This window comes from Apus apus, chromosome 5 (genome assembly GCF_020740795.1).
Source record: "Apus apus isolate bApuApu2 chromosome 5, bApuApu2.pri.cur, whole genome shotgun sequence".
NCBI classification, from domain to species: Eukaryota; Metazoa; Chordata; class Aves; order Apodiformes; family Apodidae; genus Apus; species Apus apus.
Genome location: NC_067286.1, coordinates 29,676,833 through 29,691,278, shown reverse-complemented (window position 1 = coordinate 29,691,278; position 14,446 = coordinate 29,676,833). Strand labels below are relative to the sequence as shown.

General features: G+C 40.3%; 1 protein-coding gene across 1 annotated transcript; it reads right to left on the bottom strand.

Annotated features, from left to right (window-relative positions):
- Positions 1–3,373: 3,373 nt before the first annotated feature.
- On the bottom strand, positions 3,374–14,077 carry MED6 (mediator complex subunit 6). The gene is made up of 8 exons (XM_051621412.1): positions 13,985–14,077; positions 10,687–10,846; positions 9,582–9,673; positions 7,029–7,111; positions 6,220–6,328; positions 5,657–5,772; positions 4,877–4,904; positions 3,374–4,332 (listed from the first exon to the last, which is right to left on the bottom strand). The coding sequence occupies exons 1-8, from the start codon at positions 14,004–14,006 to the stop codon at positions 4,202–4,204; spliced, it is 741 nt and encodes a 246-aa protein (XP_051477372.1). The 5' UTR covers positions 14,007–14,077; the 3' UTR covers positions 3,374–4,201.
- Between the last annotated feature and the right edge of the window lie 369 nt (positions 14,078–14,446).

The following is a 14,446-nucleotide window of genomic DNA, read 5'->3' as shown; positions in this document are numbered from 1 at the left end:
GAAAAAATATCACAGCAATCCATAGCTACTTCAACAGCAGAAGCATTTATTTGGCAGGTGTAACTGGCCTTCTCATGATTCACCAGTGTTTTTCAAATCTTTTTTCAATCTTGTAGCCTCCTAAAATGTCCAGTGAAGGTGTAAGCTCCTATGGAACTGAATCCTACCATCAAGAAGTTTCCTTCAGGAAACAGATCACAGACCCTCGGCAGCCTTGCAGACCACAGGTTGAAATCCACTGTCCTGACAGAGATAAACAAAGCCTTCCAATTGTTGAGAGATTAATAATACATCATAACTCATCCCACTGGAAAAATTTCTCTACACCACCCATCCATCTATGATTCACATTAGGCTACCAAAGGACACTTGTCACTTAAATGACAGATTGTTTCTTCACTGCACGATTACAGGACCAAAGCAACTCTTCATCAAAAATTCACCTTCCTTGCCAAGAAGAAAGAAAAACTGTCTTGAACCTTGAATGCCCAGTTATCATAATTTGTTTTGCCATGGAAAAAATAAATTGAAAAAAACCTGAACAAGTGTTATCACATCAGCTTTTGTTCAGAAGCCATCTGTTGGCTCAGCGAAGCCACAATCCATCTGCATAACGTATCTTCACCGTTCTGCTCCCAGGGAACCTCCCTCCCTCAACATTAAGCTTATCTCCCCCCTTTGCCCCCCTTCCTCCCTGTCCCCCTGTATCTAACCTTGCTTGAAGTAGCTTGCTTAGGCAAACAACACGTACTGACTGTCCAAATGGCATCTTAACTTTCTTTGCTAGGAAAATGTTATCAAAATATGAAGTACAGGGGCACAGTGGCAAAGAGGAGTGGGCAAGAATAACACAGCCTGGTCAGACCTTACTTAGTGAAGAGTTGAAAAAGTATTTCTGCTGCATCTGAGACATCATTAGCTTTACACAGTCAACTGAAGTAGCTAGACTGCCCCTCTTCCTACAATATGGATGGATTCTTGCGTGTATGATGCAAAAAACAATGGTATTTATATGCATATCTGTTCATGTGTATACACACATTTTCATGGATTTTCAGGAGAATGTTTCTGTAAAAGTTCTAGGTATTTTTTAACTCCTTCTACTTAGTGATTTTGGCCAAGAAAAGCTCAAGTCTGAATGTCTAAAAGCAAAAGCAGAGATAGCTCTCTTGTACAACCAAATCTCTCCTTTATGGAAAAAAAAAGTGAATCACAGGGCAAATTTCAGAACTGCTTATTTCCCCTTCATCTATAAGCTTCACAAATACTGAAGGTCCTTTGAAGGACTTTGGCACTCGGGCTCCAAACCAAGAGACAGTCCGTAAATACCAGAGAAAAGGTTTAGATTCTCACACAGACTAGAAGACTGCTGCCTAATTGCTTTTTGACAGTAAATTACTTAGAGCCTAGCAGTAATACCTGACATAATGTCACTTGAGTAAGTTAATATCAAAGCACACTTAACTGATAGTATTCTTTCAGAATATCTTGTCAGTAAGTAACAGGATCAGAAGATATTTCAGTCGCTCATTTGGAAAACCTTCAGCATCAAGGGACAGCTACTAAGAAACCATCACACTCTTTGGTAACACCCCTTACTGCTTTATAACGCAATTCTCTCAGAAAGGGTAATTTCCCTGGAAGAGGCTTACCACATTCAAATGCATTGTTTCATGCACGGAAGCCATTTTCTATCCTAACAGCTTAGATGCTGGCACTTCAGTTCAGATGGGATGAGACCAGAAGTCCATCCTTTTTAATGCCCTCCAACACCAGCTGATAGCAAGCATTTATGCAGAAACTCAAAGGGCTATTAAGAGATGCAGATGCAAGGACAGCCTGCCCCTTCAAGCTCCACCCTCATCTCTGAGTCACCTCAAATTCTGAGCATGGAGTATAACAATTCAGTCTAAATGTAACTCCAATTCAGCTTCATTAACTTGTTCCTCTATTATTGCTCTACAAGACAGGGCAAGAGTTCTCTACTTTCCTACTTGTTTCCCAGTACTCTGTTTTATAAAGACTCAATATTTGCCTTTTCTAGGGAATTAAAGTCTTGGTCCTCCCAGTGGCTTCACAGGATAAACTTTCTTGTCATCATTCTATTGCCCTTCTTCAGACTCCTCTACTTCAGGACAATTCTTCAGACATTGATCTGTACAACACACCATTTCAGGTGAAGTCCAGTGACTGACAGAACACTTTGTTTGTACTATGTGTTCTAGCAACCATTTTACACCACAGCTGTATGTGCCTTCAGCAATAAGGAAGATCTCTTTCTTCTGCTAGTAATGTTAAAGCTTTCCTTGATGTAGGAGTAGTTATTTTTTCTACCTTGGAAAAAAACAACCACATCCTACATCTTCATTACCATGCAAGCCTACTCATCTTTCTTACCTGAGTTTTTCCAAATGTCAGACAGGTTCTTACCAATATTAATAACTACAGAGGAATTTCCAAGGACTTTATTCTGAACATCAAAAATACAGCAAGGACTCTCAAGGTTCCTCACCACTCATGCCTCATTCCTAGAGATCCTTCTTTCCATCATGGGGGCGGATGAGATGAGGGGTTTGCTGCTTCTTGAGCTCCTGGCTTACAGAGGAATTTCTTTAATACAAGAAAGAATCAAACACCCTTTTACTCTAAGTGTATTCACACTATCTTGTAATGATTCAATGCTGAATAATTAGCTCAGTCATCTTTTGAGGATCCCAGAACTACTGCTTTCTGTATCTTCACTTGATTTAAGAGTTCACACTAGCTTATTATCTACTGTCAATGTTTGAAGAAACAGCCATTCAAACTTGACCCAAATGGTATGAAATGCAGCTAATACACATTTAAGTACATTGATACATGAATTTTAGGTCTGTGTCTGCATGAACTGCCAACAGCTACTAGCTTATCTACATCTCTACTGGTACAGCTTTAGATTACAGGACAAAAATTAAGTGTGTCTTTCCACAGTTAAATAACTACCCAATCAGAGCTGGTTATTAATTACTGAAACAAAAAGTCTTTAATAGCCTCAAAATTAATTTGACCCAGCTATCTAAGCATATCTTAGCCTTCTTTCCTGTCTACATTTTGCTTGCTGTGTACAGACCTTTTTCTTGCTTACTACAATTTACTACAAGAAAGCAGGAAACATTTGTGAAAAGCAAGCAAGCATTTCAAGGATTTCTCCATTACTTCAAAGAAAAATACCAAACCAATAATTGTTTCTTTGCAATGAATGGCTTCTAATTTTTCTGCAAAAGATGGTTTATGTAAGCAATGTTCTTAAATAGCAATGTGTAGCTGTCAGTGATGCTTCTCTTCCATAACCCTACCTCCTCAGGTCTAAAAGGAAGATGACTAACCAAGGTGATCAGATGCAACAAGAAAGTGCTAGAAGCACAGAAGAAGAGATTTAATTGATATATTTAAGTTACAGTGAAAAAAGGAGAAATATAAACAGCTTCACTAAGTAGGCAACAGTAAGATATTTTAGCTGGTTTTATGTCATCATAAACCTCTCTCACAGAACACTAGCTTTTATAGTAAAACACCAACTTAGCCATTATGGTAAATGAGTGCTCAAGAACATTTAGAGACTGAGAATATTTTGGCATCTAGTTACATGGATCTAAGCCTCCCATTATCAAATCTTTTCTCTATATCACAACCATACTAAAAGCACAGCAATTTATACTAGGCAGCCTAAATCCTTGAACTTTTCTTCCTTAAAATTGCAAACAATACGTTCTAATATCCAATCAAAAAAATGTTGCCAACACACACGGTGTATTTGCTACTAACAAAGCAAGCACTTCAGAAAGGCATTCCAGCAGCCAGGAGTTTTATTTGCCAAGAATTCTGGGTGGTTTTAATATAAAAGTTTTTCTTTTTACATAGAAAAACAAGACATAAGGGATGCAAGAGTGTATAAAGATTTCAGGAGGCTGCCAAATATGTCTGTGTAAAAACCATTCCCAGAAGCCAACATTCAAAATAAGATGAAGACTGAAAACACCTTCTCTGAGGCAGCTCACACTCTGACATTAACATTTGTGTGACAGGTTTCTACAGAAAAAGTTGTTACAGGGACGTCAGTCCCTGAATTGTCAGTCTCAGTTGAAGATCTTAAAGAAAGGGAAGCAAGAATCTCCTGTCTTCCAGGTACTGACTAAATCCAGACATGTAATGACTTCTCCCTTCACTGGAGCCTCATCCGTTTTTCAGGTGGTCCTTTAGTGCCAGCACTCTGCTGAGCATTCTTTACAGTCTCTTTTTCCTCTTGCTTGACAGCTTCAGGGGCTGGTTCTGGTTCCTTCTTTATTTGATCCACTTAAGAAGTAACAGCAAAAGAAAGTTAAACCTCCAATTTTTATTCCTAAAATACTGGTCAGAGTACTTTAAAAATATTGTCAAAGAGGCAAAACCAATTTCAAAAGCATATGAATAACCAAGGACTAAACTCATACCTATACCAGTAAAAAAAAGTGGAATAGATTGAAAATATCCAGTTCATGCTTTTCTTGTTCTGAGGTTGCCTAAGATCAACTCAAAGCCTTCACATGTTTTCTGGAGCTTGTAGTACCACCCAACGTCACAAGGATGCTGGACTGACCAAGCTGTTTCCTCGTTCACCTTTTTACCCTCCTCCTACTTTCAAAGACCATTTCCTGCATTTGGACCTTCAACTAATACTGTTTTACAGAGAGAAAGGGCAGGAATAAAATACACAGTTTTTTCCAATTTCACTCTGACTGTCACAGAGAACTCCTACCTAGCACTTTGCTCTTACCTAGCAATGCCAGAATTCCTAATCCTGGGAGACACTGCTAAATAGAACCTACTTTTAAGTCTTGTGAGAATATTAGAGTTTTACCTGGGATAGGCTTTTCTCCAGGCTTTTGCTGTAGAGAAGCAAGAAAAAAAACACCACATCAGTGCAACCAAAGTCTTCTTAACCCTTCCTTCTATTCACTTGAGAATATAATCCAAGCAATGTGCCCCTACACATAAAGAGTTAAGGGTAGAAGGGATCACTAAATACACTTTAAACAAAAACCAATTAATATTTTGAAACATCCAGTTTTTCCTCTGACAATTGAAAAGCACTAAAGCAAAAAATAGGCAGTCTTTCCAGTATCTGAGAAGTAAAGAGTTTTGTGAGATGCTGTAAATACAATTTCCTTTGCTCCCAAGCAGAAGACCTGGTGGAACAAATGGCCACTGGAGACAATCAGAGGTAATCACAACAACTCCACAGAATGCCAAGAATTTCCAGACTAATTAATGAACCTCCAGAACAATGGAGTAACTGAAACAAAATAGCTGTGGTGGCTTGATTGAGCTTATAAAGCAGGAAACTGGAGGCAGCAGCAAAATCTAATAGCAGACAAGAACAGATTCTCTGTGATGAGATAAAGAATTTGTATCATAAAATTTGACCTTATAGTTTTGCCAAGGTCTTAATGACTCTTTCCATTACAAAGAGGAATCCTATACTCCAATCAGAGCCTTCCATTTAAAATTTAATATCTAATCTATGTTACCACTGCAGAAAGCACATGAAATTCCCATTCAGTTCCAGCTATCCAAGTACTTATGACTGCCTTAAGTTCCACTTAAGTTACAGCAATACCATGGCTCGTAAGTATCTTACCTGAACAAATTTGGGTGGAAACTTTTGTCTTAGGTCTAAAAGCAAAGCATCTACCCGTTGCCTTTGGAAAATAGAACTTGGTTCTTCTTTCTTCTTGGCTTTTGGTTTAGCTTTCTCTGCAAGTCACAGAAATGTAAGAGAAAGGTGTATTAGAAGTTCTGTTCTCTTAGCAGCTCTTTATTGTATGACAAGTTGGTATTCACCTCTCCTCTAAACTTAACCTACTTTTTCTGTTTCCAGGTTGTTGATTTTCTTGTGGAAGACACAGTAAGGACAATTCTTACCTCCTGATAACCTGGTTTGGCTTCTGAAAATGTACTTTGGTCTCCAGTGGGTTGAAGAGTTGCCCACTTTGTTGACACATGGCTCACTATTTTTATTTCCCACCCATGCCTCAATGTTCATCCCCACCAACACAGGAGAGCAAGATTCCTTCCACCTTTTACCCTTCAGGGAAACAGACGCTTAACCTCACTTCTACACCATCACTGTGCATTGCCTCAAGCTTTTCCCTACATTACCTTCCCTCTCCCAAAGTATGCAGGAGCAACTGGTCATCATACCTCGTTCTTCTTGATCTTTGAAATGCCACCAGTAGCCCTTGGATGGGTGATAGCGACAGTAGGACATGGCTTCTTCAAAAGCAGACTGAATTCCATGCACTGCAGTGAGCTTTCAGAACAAGAACATAAGGCAGTGTTCAGAATTTAAGGAGAAAACACAGTATACATTTTTGAAAGCAGGCATTTTAAAATTAGTATTCTATATTCATTTTTGTTCTGTGAAGGGAATTTGGGACACCTAGTTTTGGATCAAGAATGTAATTTCTTTAACAGGCTCCTACAAGACAAACCCTGCCTGAAGTGCTTTTCTAAACTGACAGAGAAAAACTTGCAAAAGTAGTAGTTTACTAGAACAGAAGAAATCAAAGCAAAACCAAGTACCAATTTAAAAAGAAATACCACGTTAACATAAAAACATAAGCCTCAAATAAAGAGAAATGTTACATTACTTTGACATTCCAAAGCAAGCTTCCCTGAATATGTATTAATTACTATTTAATATGTATTTGTCATTTAATTTTTCTTCTGATTATTCAAACCTCATGTTGTTCCACTAATTGTGAAGCTTCAGGTATTCTAACTCTTCATGCTTAGTAACCTATGTTCTAGACCATACTGCACTCTCCCAGGATCTTTCACTTCCATGTAGTATGCACACCATATTAACCGGTGTGGTTTGATTTAAGTTACTGTATACTACCTGAGATCTTTCCTCAGAATAGTGAGGGAAAGATTGAAACAGCCTGAGGAACAACCAAAAGTAAAAGTAGATACAAAACTGGCATACACCAATTATGCAGAACACTTACAACTCTGGAGTTAATGACAGACCCTAAGTCAGGTGCCTGATAAATCACTCCAGCAATAATATAGTAGTCAGCCAAGGGAATAACTGTGGGAGTAAAAGAAAATGAAAAACAGGATCAGTTTAAAGCTCTGACTGAAGACTGTGTATTTGTTGCAGAATTTCAGTAGTAGCAGCAGAAATTGCAATATTTGTCTCATCAACACATTTTCTCTTTTTAACTTTTTCTTTCAAGGTGCTTTGTTTGCACCCTAGCAGCAGCCTGGTAAGGAGTAAGAAACCAAGGTCTGCTTTACAGATAGAAAAGCATCAGCTTTAAGTCCTGTGCTCCTGCAAACAAATAATTGACCTTTCAAGTGGAGTCAAGTGAACTGCACTGGAAGAAATTCTACTTGCCTTTGCTACTGGTAGAAACCCACAACATAAGATCTCATACTTCTGATCTCAGCTTTCTGCAACTTGTACAGTCCTCTTAGCTAGATTTCCCAGAGCCAATGGCAGCTAAGCACGCACACAGCATGCCTTTCTAAATTAATAACATTCTGCCAAAAAAAGACAACTTCCAAAGGCATTTGCTAAATCAGGTTTGGAACCTCTACTGACCCATCAAAAATTCTTTTTCTTCTGCACTGCAGCTCTAATGAACACCACAATTGCCTCCATAATCCTCTGCCAAACATTCTTCAACTGAAAATCTATGATGATGCTATCAGCTTCACATTCCTAAGGATCTTACCTGCACACACATTTATTCCAGTTCCTCCATCTGTATTAACACATTCTGTCTCAATCTTTTTACTGACAGGACCCAATTCATCCAGTACTTGTGTTTTAGGAAGCCTGGACACCTACCTAAATTAACAGACCAAGACAGCTGGATGCATATTACAGCCAGTACCCATTTATCCTCAAAAGAAAGCAGATTCTCAGAATTTCCTTAGAAGTGGAACAAGGTACATCGCAGCAGATTTACTGTCTCACAGCTTGGTAACAAAACAGCCAGCTTTCCTAAACAGGTTACTCTCCCAAAGAATTTGATACTACAGATTTTTCTAAAATCACTGCAAACAGACAAAAAACTTGGCTTAAAGAATTTAAACTATAAATACACATTTTTAGAAGTCGTAAGACGGGCCTGCACCATTTTTATCAGAGTCATGAACACATTGTGAACTCATTACATTTTAGTTTTCCACCCTCATTTCTGTGTCTCAAATACACTAATAATTGTACCATGATAAAATGAAACACATGGGTAACATTTGAGCTAGGAAACTATGCAACTCAACCAAGGTACCAAGCATAAACTGCACAGTCACAATGGGAAAAACATTAACAAACAAGTTTAGTTCCATCAAATATACATCTGCATTACAGCAAAAGTCTAAACACATAAAGTGGAAGCCTCAACTCTATTCCTGATCTAAAAAAGTGTTAAACCCGGAAATGAAGGGCTGCATGTTATTTCCATACTCACCTTTTGAAAGCTAGATTCCTTTAATTAAAACCTTTAATAAAGAAACAACTTAATAATCTACTAAAGAAGGAATCACACATGTTCTTTTTCAGTAGAGAACTGGAATATAAAGTGGTCATTACCTGATATAAGCAAATAAGAAGCAATGCTAGACAAGGCAAAGACTTGTATAAGACCAAAATGCATATGCAGAGCCTAAGTCACTAACAAAATATAAAGAAATAACTAACATTAACACTGCTTTTCTTTTCTGTAAAGATTATTCTGAAATAATCAATACTATTTTACACGTACATGCAGTAAACACAAGACAGTCCAATAACTATTGAAATGTGGCTAGTTTTTAAATAACCACACACACACAATTAAGTTTAAAGAATAGTTGCATGCAAATGGAAAAAAAGCTAAGGTATTTCATTTAAAACTTGAAAAGGTCATCAGTGACACCATAATAAGGAGAGGTGCTGTTGTCACAAGATTCTCTCATGATTCTGAAATACTCAGTTCTTAGATGAATAACCAAAACAATAAACACTTGAGGTATCTCATGGGTAATTTTTCACATGGGTCATTGCCTTCTGCTGACAAGATCCTTTCCAGCAGTATAACCAATGGAAGGTGGAAATAGTGCAGAATAAGAGTGATGTGACATAAACAGAAGCATGAAGGATCCCTCTCCCTAATTAATGGAAATCATGGCTCTCCAAAATAAATCACATACTTGATTAGTTCAAACTAAACTAAGATCATCAGTCTCTCTCAAGGATATAGTTAGTCTCATATTCAAATTATTAAAATGAAAACTCTTGTATAAACTAATGGATTTCCCATGGCAAAGTTTTCCACCGGGCAGCACTCTTCACATTTCACCACAAGATGGCAATCTCTGTTATTAGCACACCATAGTCACTCGGCTAGCCAAAATACCTCCACCCCACCACAAAGCCTCATACTCTTCTATATAGATTAAAGATAGAGACAGAAAAAGGGAACCAGACGTGCTTAAACACAAATTAGAAATCGACAGAAGTGACTCAGTGATTTGCCTTCTCAACAGCAACCAGAACCGAGTGACCTTACCTTGTGTTGGAGATTGCCTTTGCTGCTTTCGGATGATGAAGAGGATGGGCTCCTGAGCATGAAGAAGGATGTACTCCACTCCAACCATCTGGCTGAAAGAGAAACAACCAGGCTAAGTATTTTTCTCAAAAGTAAAATCTGCAGGATGTGGAGAGCTACCCAAGGGCCTGGAAGTAAAGGAAAGAGGTTCCGATGCTTTGGAAGCTCCTCTATGTAATATGCCGTAAACACAGGCACAGGATTTCCTGAGCTTGATCTCAAAACCTAGCTACACCTACAAAGGGAGTTACAACAACCTGACACAACTTCTAAGTAGAACATGTTTGCAAACAAGTAAGTAGTGAGAAAGATAACAATCATCAGAGATATGTCACTTAAACAAAGAAACAAAGCACCAGTTTTTAATGTGACCATCTGTGTGTCTTGATTTGAAAGCCTCTCTGCAAACACATCTGAGCACAAGCGACTTTACCAATTAGATCCTGTCTCAGCTTGCACACTCCCTATCATACTGTGGAGTCTTTAAATAGTTCTCAGACCTCTCACTTGTGCTCAGTGTAGCAGATGGGAAACTGCAAAGAAAGTTAACTTGTGCATGCTGCAATCTCATTCCACAACCATCTGTGATCCATTTATTTACAACACTCATTATTTTTATTATTCATAATAAAAAGCCAGCTCTTTGGAGGAATAACATACTAATTATGGGACACAGCCAGCAGGATAAGGAAACAAACTATTTATGAACTCCAAGTATCCCCTAACACAAACCCTATTCACCACAGAAAAACATTTAACTACATTACCATTACTTGGGTTCTGTTTCTGTTTTTAATAGAATCTTATAACATATATAGAACCCTTCATGCTTAACACCTCCCTGAAATGGCATGAGAGGAAGTAGAAGCCTTCAAAATTAAAAAACAAAACAAAACAAAACAAACAAACAAACAAAAAAACCCACCAAGCTGGGCTCCCTGGCAAGTGGTGGGACTAAAAAGCACAGAGCAGAAGGTTTTCCAGTATGCTTCCATTAAACGATCAAAGCCTCTGGATGGAGGGACAAAGGACATTGCACAGGAAGCAGTTCCAAATCACAACTTACTTCAGATGGTCCAAGGTCATCCGCTGCATTTTGACGACCTCGTTGTTACATGTTCGGTCGTAGAAGGGGTTACTTCGCTCTGAGAAATAGTCCAACACACTCCCATTGTTCAATATGGGAATCCAGGAGCTGTCAACCCAGGAAATTCCCAAGAGATTATCTGGAAAGAGAAACCTATATTGAGTACCAAAGCAGCCAGAAAAACAACTCACACCTCCAAAAGTAAATGGCCACCAGATACTGATTACAGCAGGGGAAGGAGGTGGAACACAACCTCACACAAACCATTTCTACTTTAAAAATGTGTTTCACAGAGTTCAAGTAATAATTGATAACTTTTAAGTTTCCACAGCTCTCTCGTAGGCACACAGTAGAAACACAGTCTTTTATTACTGCACTTTTCTTTCCTTGACTGCTGGTCTACAAGAATGAGAGCTGGGTCTTTGTGCACATGTGTGCTGCACAGGTGGGGGTTAATTAGTTCTAATACTGTACATAATATTATGATACTACATATACTCAGTAGTATTACACATTATTTATTTTTAGAATCACAGCATTAGCTGAGTATAAGGACAATCCAAAGCCTGGTTCCTTTGGAAAGCTAGGTCTCTGGGAAGTAAATTTAATTTACTAAACTTAAGTTAGAATCAGCTACCAAGGGAGGAAAGGGAGGTGAAAGTCATACACCCCATCCTAAATCTGAGCCTGGCTCTCTTTGAAACAAATTATTTCTTACAAAAATAGTTTCCAAGCTGTAAAACACTACAGAGATCTACTAACTAAACCAAGAGTTCTTTTTTTGCTAAAGCCAATGAGTAAACTACTGAGCGAAACAGAATAGTGGTACTGGTAACACTTCTGATATGTTATTAAAATATGTATCTCTATAACACGGGAGCTGATACTGTTACATTTCAGAGATTGTTATTTTTTATGTGGATGAACATAAAAGCCTAAAACAGCAGACATAAAGATGCTATCATTGGGTAGATGCTTCCCAGCAGTCTTGAATAAAAGATCTACTTCTGACTCTAAAATTAATCTGCCCAATTGCCTGCAGAAAATTTCTTAGCCCATAACTTGGTGGATATTAAAAAAACCCCTCTAACTGTAGAGTATTAACAATTATTTTAAAAGCAAGCTTTTTACATGAAACATAGTCTGTAACATGAAAATCATTATATGCCATTAAAGTTTCTACAATTTGGAGACATTTAAATTAAAATAACTGGATTTTATTATCATGCTGCTGAAAAATTATGTTCTTCAAGCAGACCACAGACTCCACAGTCAACAAATCTGTTAATGTTGAACATCCATGAGACACTATGAAAAGCACCTTGAAATTCATCCATTTTGAACTGTAGCAACAGGGAAGAGATTTCCAAGACACAAGAAAGCAGGAAACAAAACCATGCATTGTTGAGAATTAAAAAATTTAAGTGATGAGAAGTCATTAAAGACAAAATGAAGAACCAAAATTCCCTTCTCACAGGAACCATTCCCTTACATTCAAGCACTACATACAAACCCAGAACTCCTCCTCATTGTTCCACTGTGAATATTTTACTGCTGCAACAACCCTGTGTGTTCAAGGATGACTGGATCAGTTTCAAAAATGCCAACCAATATACTATTAGCAGCTTATCCGAGAAATAGTTAATAAAGCAACACTAGCTGCCCATCAAGCCAGGAAAACTAAAGCATAAATAACCATGTGCAAATAATTTTGCCTTGTTTAATCTCAGAATTGCTAACCTAACTGTTTCCTAGGAGAAGGAGGCAGGGGAGGGGCACAGTAGAGGCATTCATGTTATTTCACATGCACTGTTCTCTCTCCTCACTATACAAAAGGAGATCTCAGCCACACAGCACTAAGATCCACTGCCAAGAATTTAAGTTGAGGCAGTGCTGATGATCCTAAACGTCTTTCAAACTGAAAAGACAAGCTTTGCTTCCCAAAAAAGCCAAACTCTTTTTAAGTGTTTGCATTCTTGCCATAATAAATTATCACACCGCATTTCAAGTACAAACTTTCCTTGCTTGTATGCGCAGCAGTAACTACATTTCACACGAGGAATGTCAGGCAAGTTTCATATATATAAGGCTATAATAGTGTATATAGACCAATAAACATATCATAAAATGGAATATAAAGTTGGGCTCTAAGGCTCAATTATCCATAGCTGCTTAGTGCCAATACTGATAATCGTCTTTATAACAAGCAAGACTGTTCTCTACAACTATTCTGGGAAAAAGGGGGAGGAAGAACAAAATCAACCATGAACTTGACATGCTGGTTATTCTCATTAAGAAGTAAATATTTGTTTCTTTTGGTTATGAGAAAGAAAGAATGGTGTTAAGTGTTCTCCTGCTCCTTTCAAAAACATGACATCTTGTTCCAAGCATTTCTTCAACACATTCTCTCTTTCTATTCATATTCCTAAATTCTCACCCAAACCTTTCTTGTTCTTTGTTCCCTCAGCTTCCTTTTTGGCTCCTCTAACACCTTTCCTTCCTCAACCCCTCCACCCGAAGAAGCACTGTTAAGATTACCAGTCCAACCAATTGCTTTGGTCTTGTGCAAGCACCACAAATGCCAGTATTTCCTACCTTCCTCTACAACCCAGAGCTAAAATTATCCTTTCTAGTTGTTCCCTTATGTTACCATCTCCCCACAGGGCCTCCTTACTCCACCTGAAAGGACAGAAGCTGGTTTCTCCCAGGTGACCCTGAGCACACTGGCTCGACTGTCTCACGCCCAAGGACACCGCTTTTTGGACAGCTTTTCTTCCCAGCTCCTTCTCATGACAGAGACGCATTAGCAAGGCTACCAGACTCTCTCGTGCAGACCTGACAAACAAACAAGCTCAGCCGCTCTGCAGCCCTGGCGCGGCGCTAACGAAGGCGGCAGCTGCGTCCCCCTCGCAGCTTTGCCCACACCAGGCCGTCCCGTCGCTCGGGGCGGACACTCCCAGCGCAGCAGCCTCCAGACAGACAGACAGACACCAGCCTCCAGACAGACACCAGCCTCCAGACAGACACCAGCCTCCAGACAGACACCAGCCTCCAGACAGACAGACACCAGCCTCCAGCCGGACAGACACCAGCCTCCAGCCGGACACCAGCCTCCTCCTCCAGCGCCGCTGCCGCGGGGCAGCCAGGCCCGCCGCGCCCCGCCCCACGGAGGGAGCTCACCCCCGGGCGGCGGGGCGACAGGGAAGCGGCCTCCGAGGGGCTGGGAAGCGCGACCCGCCCGCAGGGAGCCCCAGGCGCCCGCAGGCCCCGGCCCTACCTCGGATGTCCACGGCCGCCATGGCTGCGCTGCGCACTTCCGCCCGGCGGCGGAGGCCACCACAGAGAGCGGATAGAGCGGCGCCGACTACCGAGACGGGAGGCGAGAGCGGCACCGCGTGCGGCAGGGCGTGGCCAGGGGCGGGGAGGGCTGGAGCCTCCGGCGGGGGCGGGGCCTGCGGGGTGGGGGTGGGGCCTGGTGATGGGGGCGGGGCCTGCGGGGTGGGGGTGGGGATGGGATGGGAGGGGATGGGATGGGAAGGGATGGGATGGGATGGAATGGGATGGAATAGGAAGGGAAGGGAAGGGAAGGGAAGGGAAGGGAAGGGAAGGGAAGGGAAGGGAAGGGAAGGGAAGGGAAGGGAAGGGAAGGGAAGGGAAGGGAAGGGAAGGGAAGGGAAGGGAAGGGAAGGGAAGGGAAGGGAAGGGAAGGGAAGGGAAGGGAAGGGAAGGGAAGGGAAGG

What these genes read in the sequence shown, in the direction of transcription:
- MED6 (XM_051621412.1), bottom strand. Translation starts at nt 14,006, where the DNA reads ATGGCGGCCGTGGACATCCGAG. An exon ending in CAAAGATCAAGAAGAACGAG is followed by an intron (nt 5,773 to 6,219) that starts GTATGATGACCA and finishes TGTGACTTGCAG; the next exon opens with AGAAAGCTAAACCAAAAGCC. An exon ending in TGGAGAAAAGCCTATCCCAG is followed by an intron (nt 4,333 to 4,876) that starts GTAAAACTCTAA and finishes TTACTTCTTAAG; the next exon opens with TGGATCAAATAAAGAAGGAA.